The sequence below is a fragment of the Canis lupus genome, chromosome 17 (assembly GCF_048164855.1).
Source record: "Canis lupus baileyi chromosome 17, mCanLup2.hap1, whole genome shotgun sequence".
Classification (NCBI taxonomy): Eukaryota; Metazoa; Chordata; class Mammalia; order Carnivora; family Canidae; genus Canis; species Canis lupus.
Genome location: NC_132854.1, coordinates 31,837,481 through 31,853,199, shown reverse-complemented (window position 1 = coordinate 31,853,199; position 15,719 = coordinate 31,837,481). Strand labels below are relative to the sequence as shown.

General features: G+C 38.6%; 1 protein-coding gene and 1 long non-coding RNA gene across 40 annotated transcripts in view; one reads left to right on the top strand and one right to left on the bottom strand.

The window, feature by feature from the left end:
• The window catches only part of LMO7 (LIM domain 7), a 197,460-nt gene extending 182,181 nt beyond the window's left edge, over positions 1 to 15,279 (top strand). For 37 of the 39 annotated variants that reach the window (XM_072782765.1, XM_072782754.1, XM_072782760.1 and 34 more), the window contains 8 exons: positions 333 to 670; positions 1,522 to 1,587; positions 3,623 to 3,675; positions 5,905 to 6,118; positions 9,791 to 10,075; positions 11,902 to 12,010; positions 13,108 to 13,210; positions 14,516 to 15,279. In XM_072782765.1, coding sequence (XP_072638866.1) covers positions 333 to 670; positions 1,522 to 1,587; positions 3,623 to 3,675; positions 5,905 to 6,118; positions 9,791 to 10,075; positions 11,902 to 12,010; positions 13,108 to 13,210; positions 14,516 to 14,538 — 1,191 coding nt within the window. In that variant the 3' untranslated portion in view covers positions 14,539 to 15,279. The remainder of the gene's footprint in view (positions 1 to 332; positions 671 to 1,521; positions 1,588 to 3,622; positions 3,676 to 5,904; positions 6,119 to 9,790; positions 10,076 to 11,901; positions 12,011 to 13,107; positions 13,211 to 14,515) is intronic. The other 2 variants (XM_072782736.1, XM_072782744.1) reach the window with 1 other exon arrangement.
• LOC140608003 (uncharacterized) lies at positions 9,643 to 11,440 on the bottom strand. Its single transcript, XR_012009935.1, has 3 exons — positions 11,343 to 11,440; positions 10,613 to 10,882; positions 9,643 to 10,139 (listed from the first exon to the last, which is right to left on the bottom strand). It is a non-coding gene; the product is annotated as an uncharacterized lncRNA (long non-coding RNA).
• Positions 15,280 to 15,719: the final 440 nt, after the last annotated feature.

Here is a 15,719-nt window from a genome sequence, read left to right as displayed (position 1 = left end):
CACCTGGCTTTTGCCGCATATTCACTTATATAAGCTTTTTGAAAAATACAGTGAGCTCTGATTTGTCGGAATTTTGCTCTGATGTTTCAACCTTTTTCTTAGTTCCTCCGCTGTATCATTAAATGGTTCTATTCATGGACCCTAACTGCCTCTTTCTCTTTTTGGTTATATTTCTGTCACCCACGTGTGGCTCTGCAGGCGGTAAAATGTTTGACATCATTTCAAGTGGAATTCCAGGCTGGCCACATTCAGTCTCTAAAGCTGGATATGAATAAATGAAATTACAGAAATGCACAGATTCGGATGGTTTCTTTCTCTCCCTGGTCACGTAGGAACGGATGGTCCTGAGCTCACACAGCCTTTCCCGGCCCACTCGGGAGCCCGCAGTTGCCACCTGGGAAACCGCCTGGGGCGAGGGTTCCAAGTCATCAGACCGGGAAGGCACCCGAGCAGGAGAAGAGGAGAGGAGACCACAGCAGAAGGAGGATGAGGAGGAGGACCAAAGAAAGAGGCTGCAGGAGCAGCTCGCCCTGGAGAGAGAGAGGAAACTGAAGGAGCAACAGGATCAAGAAGAGCAGGAGCGGCGTCGGCGTCAAGAGGAGGCCCAGGAGCAGAAGCCCCAGGCAGAAAGAGAGAGGGAAACCACAGTCAAAATATACCAGTACAGAAGGTCTGTCCTCCAGCCAAAGGGCACTGGGATGTTGCTATGTGGGCTTCACTTAGCTCGACCCACTCCCCCCCATCAGAGACTCCTAGTTGGTCCCTGCCATCCATTTTGGACACAAGCAGCCCAAGGGGAACCCTTTACATTGGATACCTGATCCTGTCGCCTTACGTGCCTGCTCACAGCAGTTCACATGGCTTCCTGTCACATTAGAATACCACCCAGGTCCTCGTCGTGACCTAGGAGGCTCACATGAGCTGGATCTTGACCCCGTGGTCTATTTGGCTTCCTACTGCTCTTCCCCTCCCTCTGTCAGTTCCCACCACACTGGCCTCTTTCTTCCTTGAAAATGTCTGATGCATTCTGTCCCTGAACTTCAGCATTTTTTGGTCCCTGTGCTTGGAAAGATCTTCCTTCACCTCTATGTTGGTCTTACTCATTTTCTTTTAAGTTTCTGCTCAAAGGTCCCCTTTCCAGACTTTCCAGAAGACTTCATCTAAAGTATGTGCCTTTTCCCCATATGCTGTATCATGTTTAATGTTATGTATTTGTCTGTGGCCTTACTGCCCGACATTTCATACTCTTTTTGTTTTGTTTGCTTCTATAGCCCAGCCCTAGAATGGTAGCAGGCACTCAGTATTACATTTGTGGGATGAATGAATTGCTAATGTCTATTGATATTAGGAGGTCTGCTTTCTGCAGTCATTGATTAAAATGTTTCTGTGTGTTTAGTTTTCAGCCCAGAGACCATCTGATCAAGAGGCTATGATAACATTGTTTTGATAGCAATTTCTCAAACTGAGGAAGAGCATCAAAGTCTAATATGTTAACCACAAACTCTTCTTTCTATCTTTTAGGCCTATTGATTCCTATGATATACCAAAGAGAGAAGAACAATCTTCAGGGTTGCTTCCTAGTGACAGGTATATAGAGCATTTTGTTGTAATTTGGTTGAAATAATTGACTTTAGATGAATATCTGAGGGCTTTTTAGGTGTTTTGTAAGAACTACTTTAGCTCTTGATCTTTTGTGAGATATAAAGAGATCTTGCTGGTTGATCCTTGTATGGACTAGCTTTTGCCATGTAATCAGTGACCCTTAAACTTAGTGATTTGACATGACTTTGTGTAAGTATTTTGGGCTGATCCTTTTAGTCCTTTTAGTTGATCGGGCTCTTCATACATCTACTAGTTTACTAGGCAGCTCTGCCTTAGGGAGTTGGCTGTCAGCTGGGACAGTGAGAACAACTAGGCCATGTGTCTTTCAAGATCTAGCAAGCCAGTACAGTCTTATGTACATGGTGACAGAGCAGAGAAGACAGAATTAAAGAGAGGAAGCGTGCAAGGCACCTTGCAGTCTGCATTCTGACTGAATTGGCACGCCAATGCTTCTGTCACATTCTACTACCTAAAGTGAAGTCACAGGCCGGCCCAAGTTCACAGAACAGAGAAAAGCTCTACCTCTTCATGAGAGATGCCACAACGCAAGGGGAATAGACATAGGGTAGAATTGTGTTTATTTTGTGCAACTACCTTAATTTTTATTTTAAAGAGGTTATAAGTAATGGCATAAGCTTACCCAAAATGAAGTAACGTGTGGACATCTGAAATGAGAATTGTGGCCTTCTCTTAGTTTAATTAGAACTACTGGTCAATTCCAGGAAATGTTAGATACATCTTAAAATTTGCTGAGACATAAATTTAATGTTTTAAAGTCATTTTTAAAATGCTTTACAGTTTTGAATCCCTAAGGACTTCTGAAGAGACTCTATCTGTAAACATCCAGTGTATGCCCAATTGGTGCTTCCAGAGCTGACATTTCTTCTTTAGGAAGTTTACCTTAGAGATATGGAAAGACTCATCTCTATAGGCAATCAGGAAGACTGAGTAGGACTCTAAGTAGATAGGGAGTATTGGGCTGACCTTAAGGTAGAAAAAGTTTTAGTGATGGATGTTCTTATTTTATAATGAAGGTTTCTGGGTAACCGTGAATCATTAAAATGTGTATCTCTCTTTTAAAAATATGCCTTTAATTTATTTATGTATTTAAATGATCTTTATTTATGTAGCTTATAACCTGGAGAAAATAATTATATTGCAGAGAGGAAAACTCAACAAATCCTGGAAAACATAGAACACTGCTAGGCAGTTGTGGTACAGCCTGCTTTAGAGGCATTAAGGGGTGTGGCTGGATATCTTGTAATAATAGTATTTTCTATGTTAATACAAATGAAACCATTCATGAAAGTTGCTAGCAGTTGTGACACGTTATTATGTATTGCACTTTATTGTATGTTGTATACATGTACATATGTATTGTGTGCATATACATATGTAATATATATGTGATAATGTATATTATTCATTATTGCCATTATTATTTGATGTTATTGGGCTTAGTAAAGTGAGAATGAGACCAGCTTGGGTTGATACAGAAACCTAAATGTTGCCATTACAAAATCAGGTATTTTCAGAGGTTGCCTATGCCAATATGCTTGAGTACTTCTTTGCACTGCAAAGATTGCATTTGGTCAGTGGCTGTTTCTGGAATAAGTGCCCTAGTGCCCAAAAAGTTGATTTCTTGACCCTTGGGCAGTAAGAAGGAAGAGACAGTATGATGTTACATAATCTGATGACAGATGCTTGGTATAGCCTGTATGATCGAGGTCTGGAAGGGAATCAAAGCATACAAATTGGTCATAAGGTTAATCATCCTACAGACTGGAGAGGATCTTCACATGTTCTTTACGTGCTTGTCTCTCATTGAGAGATGTCACTGTTTTCTGCTACATTGTACAACATGAAAAATTCCTTATTAAGAAGATAAACGTGGCTTTCAGCAGATATAGGAAATAAATCAATTGCTTTGAAAAGCAATCTTTTTGGTGTTCTTACATCATAAATGTAAAAAATATATTCTTAACGAGATATCTATAATATGTTGTGTTTTGTGTTGTAGGAATAAATCCAGATCCACTACCGAACTGGATGGTTACCCTGCAAATAAAAATGGTAAATGTGATTTTTTTTTTCCAACTTCTTTAGCACAGTTGTTTATGCTATCACATGCTATGATCAGTATTTTTAAAGTCAATATATTTCAGATTCATTAAGATTACATAATTAAAATACCAAATATTTTTAGCATTTGTGTATAAAAACAAAACTATCTTTTGCTTATTTTGGCTTTACTTTCTAATGGAGGGAGTACTGGGAGATTAAAATGGTTTTAAATAGCTAGTGAAACAAGTGGAAATTTTTCAGTGTTATTGATAGTTTTGTATAGATTTCATCTTGCAGGCAAGAAAATGGGACAGAAAAGTTTCCTGCAGAATACCAGGGGACTTAAAAATTGTTGTAAACTTGAAATTGTACATTGAAGTGCCAAGATGTCCAAAAGTTCAAAATGATAATGATTTTGCTAACTAGGCAAAAATGATTTGGAACCCTATATTGTTAGTATTAAGTGTATTTTTAGAAACGCTTGTAACTGAAATTATATAAGTAGGAAAAAAAAACACTAAGCAGAAAGCATCATTTCATGCAGGGTTTGCATACCAGGTTTTGGGCAAGCAGGGTGCTGGTCAGTTTTATAAATGAATGAAAGTCCAGATAGGTTTGGGGTGAATTTGGTGGACATGCCACTTAGTGGATAGCCACATGGGAGAGAGCAAGCCTGCCCCTGCTATGTGGGAGAATGCAAAGCCAACATTTCTGTTGTAAAAGAGAAGTTTAAAAAAAAAATGGAAATTTTCATGTTATCTTTTATGTGCTGATGAGAACAAAATTTAAAACCATCTGTAAGCCAAACACCACATCTATAGGCCTAAATGGTCTGGTGGCAGCTAGTTTGTAACCTCTGGTTAAAGCTTGTAGAAATTAGTTTCTATTAGGTTCTATGATCACTCCTTCTCAACACTTAGGAGCTTCTATTTTCTGGTTCTAGTTTAAATTTCCAGCTGTTTTTCTGTTTTTCCTGTTAGGGACCCTTAACTAAAACCAGAGTTTTCTCTTTCCCAGTTGCCAGTTTATCAGATGCCTTCTGATCTGATTCCTCTGGTCTTACTTGTTTGGATTTCTAGGTTTCTTTTCCCCCTGAATTTGTCCCTAGCTACCATTAAAATCAAACTTTAACTTTACTCTTCAATATGTATTTTCTTCCCTCTACTAACTATAAGTTCCTGAATAGCTGACAGTAAAACTTATGAAATATTTCATTGAAAAACTTGGTTATGCCAATAAGGTACTTTTAAAATAGAAAATGTTTAATTTAACATATGACCAAATTGATACAGTGTGCACCCACAAAGGCAAACATATGTGGGTATGAGAAAACTTTAGCCTCATTTTACTGCTTGCTGGAAGATGAACTAAGGCAGAGATGCACCATGAATTTTGAAAAATTAATGATGGCAATAAATTTGGAGTGTGAAAGGAAACAAATCCTTAGATAGAATTTCCTAATCCAAATTAAAGGGGGAAGATACTTCAAAGTTACAGATGTTTTATCCAAATCAGCAATTAATCAGCAAATCTAATGAGACAAAGCCTTCAGGATAAACCCTAACTGAATTGTCATGCATGTATTCAACATCCAAATTATAGTTTTGTCGGTCTCTTAGAGGACAAACAAGTCTGATTATGTTCCTTGGTTAACATTTGGGTACCTTGGATATTTTTCAGCTTCACAAAAGCTATTTCAGTAATTGAATGTGCTCTCAATCCTACAATTTGGTCATGACTTATTCTAGAACTTATACCATGAAGACTCAAATTGTGTCAGCTGGAGATGCAGGCATATATGTCTTGCTCTCCCCAAGGGGAGTGTAAGGTTTTTGAAGGCATTGTCACAGCAAGTTTTCCATGAGCATGTGTTTGATTGATTTAATTTCGGAAGGAAGGGACAAGTGGAAGAGAACTATTTCTAGACTAGCACTTTGTAACTTAATAGCACTGAAATCAATGCTGGCTGTTTCATTTTTGGGCAGCTTCCTTAAGCTTTTCTGAGTGTACTCTGTGGCATGCCTCTCTGGGTGTTGAACTGGAATTTCCAGGAATAGCCAACTTTACTTTTATGTTTCCATGCAGCAGTCTAATTGAGAATTGATGTTAGCATATGTGTGCGGTGTCACATCTTTTGCTACATTGTATTTGGAGATTTATCCACAATCTGTGTCCCACCCTCCATGCCCCACTTAATAATGTGTTAATCCTGCAGCTTCTGATGTGTTTTTAATTTAGGAGGCAATAAATATTCAGACCAAATTGGGAGCACTAGCTCATCACAGAGGAGCTCCAAGAAGGAACAAGCCCCGTCAGAAGCAGAGTTAGAGAGACAACAAATTCTTCAAGAAATGAGGAAGAGGACATCTCTTCTCAATGACAATAGCTGGATCCGACAGCGCAGTTCCAGTGTAAATAAAGAGCCGATTTGTCTGCCTGGGATTATGAGAAGGTGTGAGACTTTTTAGGAGTTATTTCCTCCTCTGTACCGTGACACAGATATTTAATTTCTAGACATGCTGGCTACTTTGGACAGGAAGAGATGTTATAATTTCTTCTCTTATCTAAGATTTAGTGGAGAAGGGGAAGTCCAGTGAATGTCATTGGGCACATGTTATCGAGCACAGATTGAGTGCCACACATATGTCAGTTACTTTGTCTACATCATCTGACTTACTCTGGGGAAAATGTTTTGAGGCAGGGAGAGTGATTCTGTTTTTCCATATGAAGAAACTGTGGCTCAAGCTGGGAATACACTTGGACAAAAGCACATGGCTAATCTGTTGAAAAGCTGGATGTGGAATTCCGAAGTACAGTTCAAGCACTTAAATGTCCATCCTTGGCTGCTGAACTGAAAAAGAAAATTAAGCCTCTTTTTTTTTATAATGGAGATAGTGGTTCAATTGGAATCACGATAATAGTTTTCACAAAGTGTGAAACCTAATTTTTGTAATTTTAAGAAAAACCTATGGATGTAAATTGATTGGAGCTGAGAAGATGAATATTTTAAAAGATGTATCTTGGGTAAAAATATTCAAGCTACTTTTATTAAGTATTTTTGCAGGTGACAAACTGAGGAAAATTTGTAACACATTACAAGGGGTAATTATCTCAATATAGAAGTAACTTTTGTTAATCAGTAAATAAAATGTGATAACTTTATAGAAAAGTAGACAAGTGATATTAACAGATTGCAGAAAAGAAAGAAAGTCAATAAACATATCAGAGATCAACACTACTCTTACAACAGCAATCCTATATCTCCTTACAAGATTTTGGAGTTAAATGATTGACTAACTCAATCCAATATGGACAATGGTATAATGAAACAGAAATTCTTGTTCCCAATTGGGTGGAAGTTTTTCAAAGTTTATTAAGCAAAAAAAATTTTTTTAAAGATTTTATTATTTATTCATGAGAGACACAGAGAGAGAGGCAGAGACATAGGCAGAGGGAGAAGCAGGCTCCCTGCAGGGAGCCTGATGCAGGGACTCTATCCCAGGACCCCAGGATCATGGCCTGAGCCAAAGGCAGAGGCTCAACCACTGAGCCGCCCAGGTGCCCCTGAGCAAAAGTTTTTATGTCCATACCCTGTGAGCAGTTTAGCTCCTGGCACTTCATCTTCCGAATGTGTTTGGATAAGCATGCAAAGATATATCGAAGGATATATACTTAAGTATTACTGGAAATAGCAAAAAAGAAAAGAAGCAGAGTATCTTTTAACAAGAGTACCCAGTACTCTTGTTAAATAAATAGTGGCACATTGATAAACACACTAAGTTTTGAGATAGTATATGATACATTCTCTTTCTTTTATAGTTGTATAGTACTCTACTATATCACAATTCTTATCAAAATTGGGCAGTTTTGGAATGATGTTGATTGGAGTGCTTGGATAGTTATAGTCCTTTGGAGCAGGGTTGGAATTTTTTTTTTTTTTGTATGAAGGACCAGATAGTAAATAATTTTGGCTTTGTAGGCCATGTCAGTCTCTGTTGCATATTCTTTGTTTTATTATGACAGTTTGAAAATTAAAAATACACTTAGCTCATGATTCATACATATCCTGACAATGAGCTATAATTTGCTGAAGCCTTGATTTTGATGATGCACTGAGACCTCATCTGGAGCTGTTGGTTGGGAGTTCCTGCTTCCTCGTGGGCCACTCCACGTAGCCGTTTGGGCTGCCTCATGACATGGCAGCTGGATTCAGAGGAAACCTTGCAGGAAGAGAAGCCCTCATTTGCACATATTTACCAAACTTCCATTTGTGTCATGTTTGCTAATGTCCCGTTGGCCTAACATGTCACATGGCCAAGCAGAGAGTCAGTGAGAGGGGACCACACAGTGGCATGGGTACTGGAGGATGATTCACTGGGGGCCTCTGAAGTACTGTCTGTCACACACGAGCTGACATGGAGACACTTCTAAGATAATATACGGAATAAAGTGAGTTATGAAGAGTATGCATTGTAGAGTAATAACATTTGTTTAACAATGTTAAACTCATGAACACACTACATATATATATAGAGAGAGAGAGAGAGCGAGCGAGAGATAGCTATACTCATGTAAATTTGTCTCTGTATGTAAATTGGTTTGTAAACAGAAAAAGTCTAAAAGTTAACCGTGATTACCTCTGGGAATTAGGGCAGGTAAATTGTGGTAAGTGAGGGTGGAGGGAAATTTTATTCTTTCCTCAAATGCCCTTCTGTATTGCTTGGGTCTTTCTCATCATGAGGTTGTAGTACTTCTATAATTTTAAAAGAACAAATAAGTATTTCAAACTTGAGATAAGAGATTAAAGTTTTAAAGGTAATAACAAAATTACCTGTTAGAAATCATTTATAGTTTGGGGTCAGTCTTTGTAGGTCAAAATTAATGTAAGCACTTGGCTTCATTAAAGAGTGATTTTCCAAAAAATAAAAAAAATAAAAATAAAGAGTGATTTTCCAAAAGTTGTATTTAAATCAGTTTGTGAGCTAAATTCTATTTTACTTCTTCACAATTTTTGAGCAATTAATTAATTAATTTATGAGAGAGCGCACGCATGTGCGGGAACAAGAGCACAGGGAGGGGCAGAAGTAGAGGGAGAAATAATCTCAAACAGACTTTGGACTGAGTATAGAGCCTGACCTGGGGCTGGATCCCAGGACCCTGAGATCATAACCTGAGCTGAAAACAAGAATCAGCCACTTAACTGATTGAGTCACTCAGGTGCCCCAATTCTATTTTATTTTTTAATTTTTAATTTTTAAAAAGATTTTTACTTATTCATGAGAGAGACACAGAGAGAGGCAGAGACATAGGCAGAGGCAGAAGCAGACTCCCTGCAGGGAGCCTGATGTGGGACTCAATCCCAGGATCCCCTGGATCATACCTGAGCCAAAGGCAGTTCCTCAACCACTGAGCCACCTAGGTACCCCACCCCAATTCTATTTTAAATGCATATTCAGTTTAAGAGAAGTAGCTGCAAAAAGTGAATGCTTCTGTAAGATGGACATTAGCCAGTTGATTAAATTAAGGGTTTAGGTAATGAGTGAGTGAGGACTGCACAGTAGGAATGGTGTCGATTATTCTGGAATCAGGGAGACAATGGTTTGAAAGCCAGTTCTACCACCACCTAGCTCTTTTTCATATGGACAAGTTAACTTCCGTGACATTAAAAAAATTATATACATTGTTCTGAAAATTAAATAAATTAAAAATTTTGTTACCTTGTTTGGTCTAATACGTGACATATATAAGTGCCTAAAATAGTATTTTTTTTAGGTTGGGTTTTAAAAATTAAGATTAATATGTCTAATCAATTGAATACTTAAAGGAGGAATGTATGTCTTTGTAGTAGTTTATTAAAAAAATTTTTTTTAGTATTTTCTTTTCCACTTTGGTGTTTTTTAAGCACCAAGTAAATAAAAATAAAGATTAATTGAATTTGAAACATTGTGATTTTGATGAAAAGAAACTTTAGTTACTAAAGGTAATTTTGTATGTAACTGGACTTGTCAGATTAGTACCTACTTATGAAATACATAGAACGGGTATTTTAATGACTATAATGATAAATTGATTCTAGTTGGTTACATAGTATTAAATAGTCTCCGTGAACTCTTCTATGTTTCAGAGGTGAATCTCTAGATAACCTGGATTCCCCAAGATCCAGTTCTTGGAAACCATCCCCTTGGTTCAATCAGCCTTCAGGAGTCCGTGCTTCTTCCTCTGTTCAAGACTTTAGTCGCCCCCCTCCTCAGCTGGTGTCCACGTCGAACCGTGCCTACATGCGGAATCCATCTTCCAGCATCCCCCCTCCTTCTTCAGCTGGTTCTGTGCAGACCACCACCGCACCTTCTCCCACACCACACAGTCCTTCTCCTTCACTATCACAGTCGGGCTCCCAGCTACGCAACAGGTGAGGACTTTGGTCACAGGGGTATTTTTTCAATAAACTTTCCTCAAAGTCTTGTCCAAATTTTCTAGTGAAAACCAAAAACAAGTCCTTTTGAATCTGTCAAATTCAGTATTTCTTTATGAAAATCAATTAAAACTTTCTTAATGGCTTTCCATGCTACCCTAAGAGCATTTATGGATGTCTCGTGAAGCCATCGGAGACCTTTAAAACATGTATTTCATTGCCACTGTCTTGTTTGCTTTTGCTTGTGGTCAGTCAGTGCAGACATACTCATATAGTTCTCAGCGTGGAAGCATAAAAATATATAGTAGCTAGTGAATCCATTTGGGATTCATGAGTAAAAGCAGTATTGTAAAATGTTTGATTTTTATTGAGACTATAATATAAATTCTTTTTATAGGAACTGAGTTTCAAAGGAAAGCATTATAACCAAGCTCCATTGTCTGTGGAACTTTTAACAAGCTGGATATAAAAATGTTAAGTAGTTAGATACTGCTTTTTTTGTTTTGTTTTTCAAAACCACTGCCAGCCTCTTACCTAGTTTGCCAACATTTTGTTCAGACTGCATCAACTGAATTCTGTAGGTTACATGCTGCTGCAGGAACTGGGTAAGAGTTATAACTATAGGTCTTGACTAAGCTTTTCTTTTGATATGGAGTAAAGCACAGATAGCAACACGAGTTGGGCTTTGAGTTTTGCATAGCTTCTCTACAGACCATCAATGCTTCATGAAACCGTATACAACTATATTTCTGTTGTCTCCAAAGCGAGTTCTGGCATATAGTATTTTCCATCACAAATAAAATACTGAAAAGTAAAAACACAGTGATTAATATTGGAATTTTTTTTTTAGCCATCAAATAAGGGCTTTTGTTAAGAAAACATATCCATATAAAGTTGTATTGACTTGTGCCAGGATCTCCAAAATGTGTATCATGGAGTTTGAAACAAGAAGGGATGTGAATTTGTGGTAACTGTTGGGGAGAGAGGAAGGCTCCTGAGTGGAAGGGAGGCAGAGGAAAGAGTGTGCATTTACCTACTGAGAGCACCCACCCCCATTGGAGAACAGATAGGAGACAACCTTTTGGCTTTTCTGTCCTGGAATAGTCTCTGTCTGGGAGGGGACACGAGGCGGCTGGCAGCTATGCACTTTCAATATCTCTAAACTGTGCCAGTGCTGTGGGATGCGATGGTAATGAGTGGCCTTTACCTTCCCACCTGGGACAGGAGACACTTGAATCCAAAGGGAAGTAGAAACCCTCCGTACCTGTCTCTGTGATAGCTGTCAGCCACTTGTCATTTCATTGTCCCAGAGGAAGTCCTGGAAACCAGAAGGACACAGTCAGGAAAGCACTGATACCTTCTGTGTAACTAGAATAGCAGGTGAATGAGAAAGAGGATGGGAAAATGAGGTTAAGATGGTCGAAGAGACTTGTAGTGCCGTTTGGGTGCAGCTGGGACTGCTCTCCTAGCAGTCTGGTGGGTGTGACAGGACGAGGGCTGGGCTTTGGCTGGTGAACTAGCTGGATTAGAGGAAGAGGAGACTTGTGCTACATAGAGATGTGATCTGAGGAGAATAATGTCGGGAAGCACAGAATGCACTAATACACAGAAATTATTAATTTATATGAATAAGTGTCAAGGGTTTCAGAACCACCATGGAGATCCTTGAAAGTACAATGTAACATACTTTGGTTGGTGACAGCTTTCCTCCCACAGATATGTACTCTCCTAAGTAATTACTAATGTTAATGCCAGAGTGTGATTTTAAGTAACCTTGATTTGCACAGATGAAAGCCTCCCTTCCATTCTCATTCCGTGTCTAGGTCAGTGAGTGGGAAGCGCGTGTGCTCCTACTGTAATAGCATTCTGGGCAAAGGAGCTGCCATGATCATCGAGTCCCTGGGTCTTTGTTATCATTTGCATTGTTTTAAGGTGAGACAGAGATGAACAGCCTGCAGGCCCGCAAAGCTTTGCTTGGAGAGCGCATGGCTTCTTTGCGCACTGGTTGTAGATGTGCCACTAACAAACTCGGTGCTACATTTGTCCGTGTGTGCTGCACTTTGAATCGCATATTGCCTGTTCTCCAATCTTGAACCTAGTCTCCAAAGTTAAATCCAGAAACACTATGCACTACTAGTCTTCAGTCTGTTAAGATTCTATAAGTAAAATTTATAGCTCATAAATCCTTTCTTTAACATGCTGTCATAGGCATACTTGAAATATAATTTACCCGTGTTGTTAACAGCACAGGGACATGCAATTCTAAGTCTGAAAGCCTAGCTTTATGTAAAGAGGAGCACAGTAAATAGTTTTACAATTGCAAAGCCTGCTTACACCTGATGGGTTTTTGCACATAAGAACAAAGCCAAGAACAAATTAATATATTTTGCATTATCTATTTTGAGAGACACATCTGTGTGATTCTAGAACTTGCACTGGGCCAGAAAGAGACTCTGTTTCTTATTCCTGGAGTCCTGCAGACCACAGTTTGTTTAAGCTTGTGTATTGCTGGCTTGAGCGGTTCCTGGGCAGACCAGAATGAATGGAAATAATTAGTGTTTGAGCCGGTGGAACCAATATACTCAGCCATGAAGTGAAAGTGCCCTGTGCAAACACTCGCCAAGCTGGTGCAGTGGGAACACCAGGTGTTGCCCACCTCAGAGGAAAGTGCCAGAAACACTCTTCATTCACTTCTCTACTTCTTCTATGTGATGCCTTATCCTCTCACATTGCCCTGCAAGAAGTGAAAACTAAATTCTTTCAAGCCAATCAGCAAATCATTTTTATTCTTTTGGTATATTTAGAATGATCATTTAGGCTCTTAAAATTAGACTTATGAATTCTTTAATGTCTCATCTGGCAGCTTGATTTTAATCCACTAATTATCTTTTGGGCTTTTTCTTTGCTGAAACATATTTGAGAGCTTAGAAGCTGCATTCTGCTCATCTCCACCCCACCCCCCCAAACCCTGGGAGTGCCCCAGGAGTTCTCAAAATGACTGTTTATGGTGGTTCTTTCTTGTCCTTCAGTGTGTGGCCTGCGAGTGTGACCTCGGAGGCTCCTCCTCAGGAGCCGAAGTCAGAATCAGAAACCATCAACTGTACTGCAACGACTGCTATCTCAGATTCAAATGTAAGAGAACAAATCAGGGAGAAAATTTCTTGTCTTTTAAAGAGACCACGGGTTCCCATGCATTTCCCTGAACCTGCAGCCATGCCCCCCTCAAGCTCTCTGCCTTAGAATTCCAGGCTTTAGGAATCTTAGTGTGTTCCCTTCAAAGAGGGCACGGTGAGTGGTGGGTCAGTGCTCCAGATTCCAGACATGATTCGAAGGGTTGGGGGGCTGAGGAATTGGAGAGGGACACATGCCTGAGTCAGGACAGCATCCTGTGCTGTCTGCTCTGTGTTTGTAGAAACTTCTAATGACATGAGGACATAATCTGTTTCTTGGGTAAGAATCGGTCCCTCATTATTAGCTGACTTCTGTTACTTCACAGGGGGCTTTGTTTATGTGATTAAGGACAGGACCAACTTTAAAAACTGTGGTTTAAAGAAGGTAGTAAAGAATAGTTTATGCTTTGTTACTATATAATCGTATATTAGTATATATACTATTTTTAAAAGGAGAACATTAAATCTGATTATAAGATGTTTCAGTATCATTTTTGGGAAAACTGAGTTTTTCAAAAACTTTACATGCTAATTTTGTGTCTAAGCACGTTTTTGTTTCTGTGTTATAAAACCTAGGATAGCTTTAATAGATTGCATATTGTTTCTAGCCACTAAAGACAACCATTACTGCTGTTGATATTTTGAACCTTGATGCTGGTAACATGTGTTTCTTCCTTATTGTGAAAGGGTGTTACAAGTGGTATCAGCAAAACCATTTGCTTTTGAACTCTGAGGTATTTATATGGCCCTTTATGTGAAGAGTGGTTTGAAAATGGTTTCAGCCCAGTCAACTCTCTTTTATCTGTCAGCGGGTCATCGACCTTCTCTCTCCAGCATCCAGTTCTTCTCTGGACACAACCATTGAGTTTGGAGAGTGGCGAGGCTGGGCATGTAACGGCGGGAGTGTGTGTATGTGTGTGCGCTTTTCTCTCTTGAATCAAATTCCCAAGCCGAATAGAATTGATTTTTGGAACCTTGAGGTTTTGGAAAAATTGCCCATGCCTTTTCTCTCCTCTAGGACAAATAATAGAGAGTTGAGTGTAACTTATTTCCATATCGGCAGTTTATTTTTACTTTGTTTTTGCAAATGAAGGATTCTAGAACCGAGACTGTGATTTGCCTAGCTTTATCCTAAGTGAGTGACAGGGTCACTCTCTCTACCTCATGGGGCCATTCTCTGAGTGATTACTGCTATGTATCCCGGGTGGTGATATCCAAGTATTCCTACATCCTAAGTCCTTTTCTTTTTTTCTCCTTGCCTGATCAGCTGGACGGCCAACTGCCATGTGATGTAAACCTCCACACGAAAGCACTGTTGCAGATAGAAGAAGAGGTGGTTTCTGCTGATGTAGATCTATAAATACGTGTTGTATGTCTTTTGCTCTTTTTTAAAAAGGATAACACTTTTTTAAAAAACATTTTTGTCTCTCTAGATTACATCAGAGCATTATAGTCTTGGTAGAACCTGTATTTTTGTTGTTTATTTATAAGAAGGTAATTTCCGTGTGGGAGGAAAAGTACAGTATTTACTTTTTTGAATTCATCTTAAAAGCACAAGGGAAAAATAAGAACTTTGAAATATTTTTGACGCTGACAATGATCTAGTTTGACTTCCTAGTGGTGTTTTGAAGAGGGTTATTTTATTGTTTTTTTTTAAAGGTTCTGAGACATTATTTGAAATAATATAAATATATAATTGCATTTTCCCTGTTTATTGTAATGTATACTAAATTAATGCAGAACCATATAGAAAATTTCATGAAAATCTACCCCCAAATTTGCTTTCTGTATCCTTCTTTTCATCTATAAGATATTGTGCTTTAAAAAAAATTTTTTTAGCATATTTTATTTGCTTGATGAGGGGATCTCTATTTTCTTCACCAGAATGATCGCTAAGCAATGCCCAATAGACAGCTGCTTTTTTTCGTTAGTACAAAATCATCACGGTTTGTATACCAAAGGTTTTCTCCAAGAATTCTAGTAGTCTTTCTGTTCAACTGCATTTGTAAATAAACTTGCTGATGCATTAAAGACTGGTTCTCTTTTTTTTCTTCTGTGTGTATGTGTTTGTCTACCTCCCAAGCCTTTTAATCCTATTTCAGAATGTGGCTTTTCTTGATATTTATTATTGAGCATCTTTACTAAAACATAAAGTGACATATAATGAACTTCATATATTTAAACCGTACAATATGACAAGTTGGATATGTGTGAATACCTATGAAATTATCACCATAATCTCGATACTGTTTTTACTGGAAGACTTTCACTAGGGACTTTATTTTTGCTGGAAGGTTGTTTCTGAATACTGTACACTTCTATGGTAAGAAGTGAAATGAATGATGAATTGTTGGATCATTTGGATAAAATCTTATTCTTCTGCTTCCCCAGTGACAAAGGAAAATAGCCTTGAGTTTAGAAAATCTATAGAGAAAACAACCCCAAATGTACTTGTTTTAGGAACCTGGAAT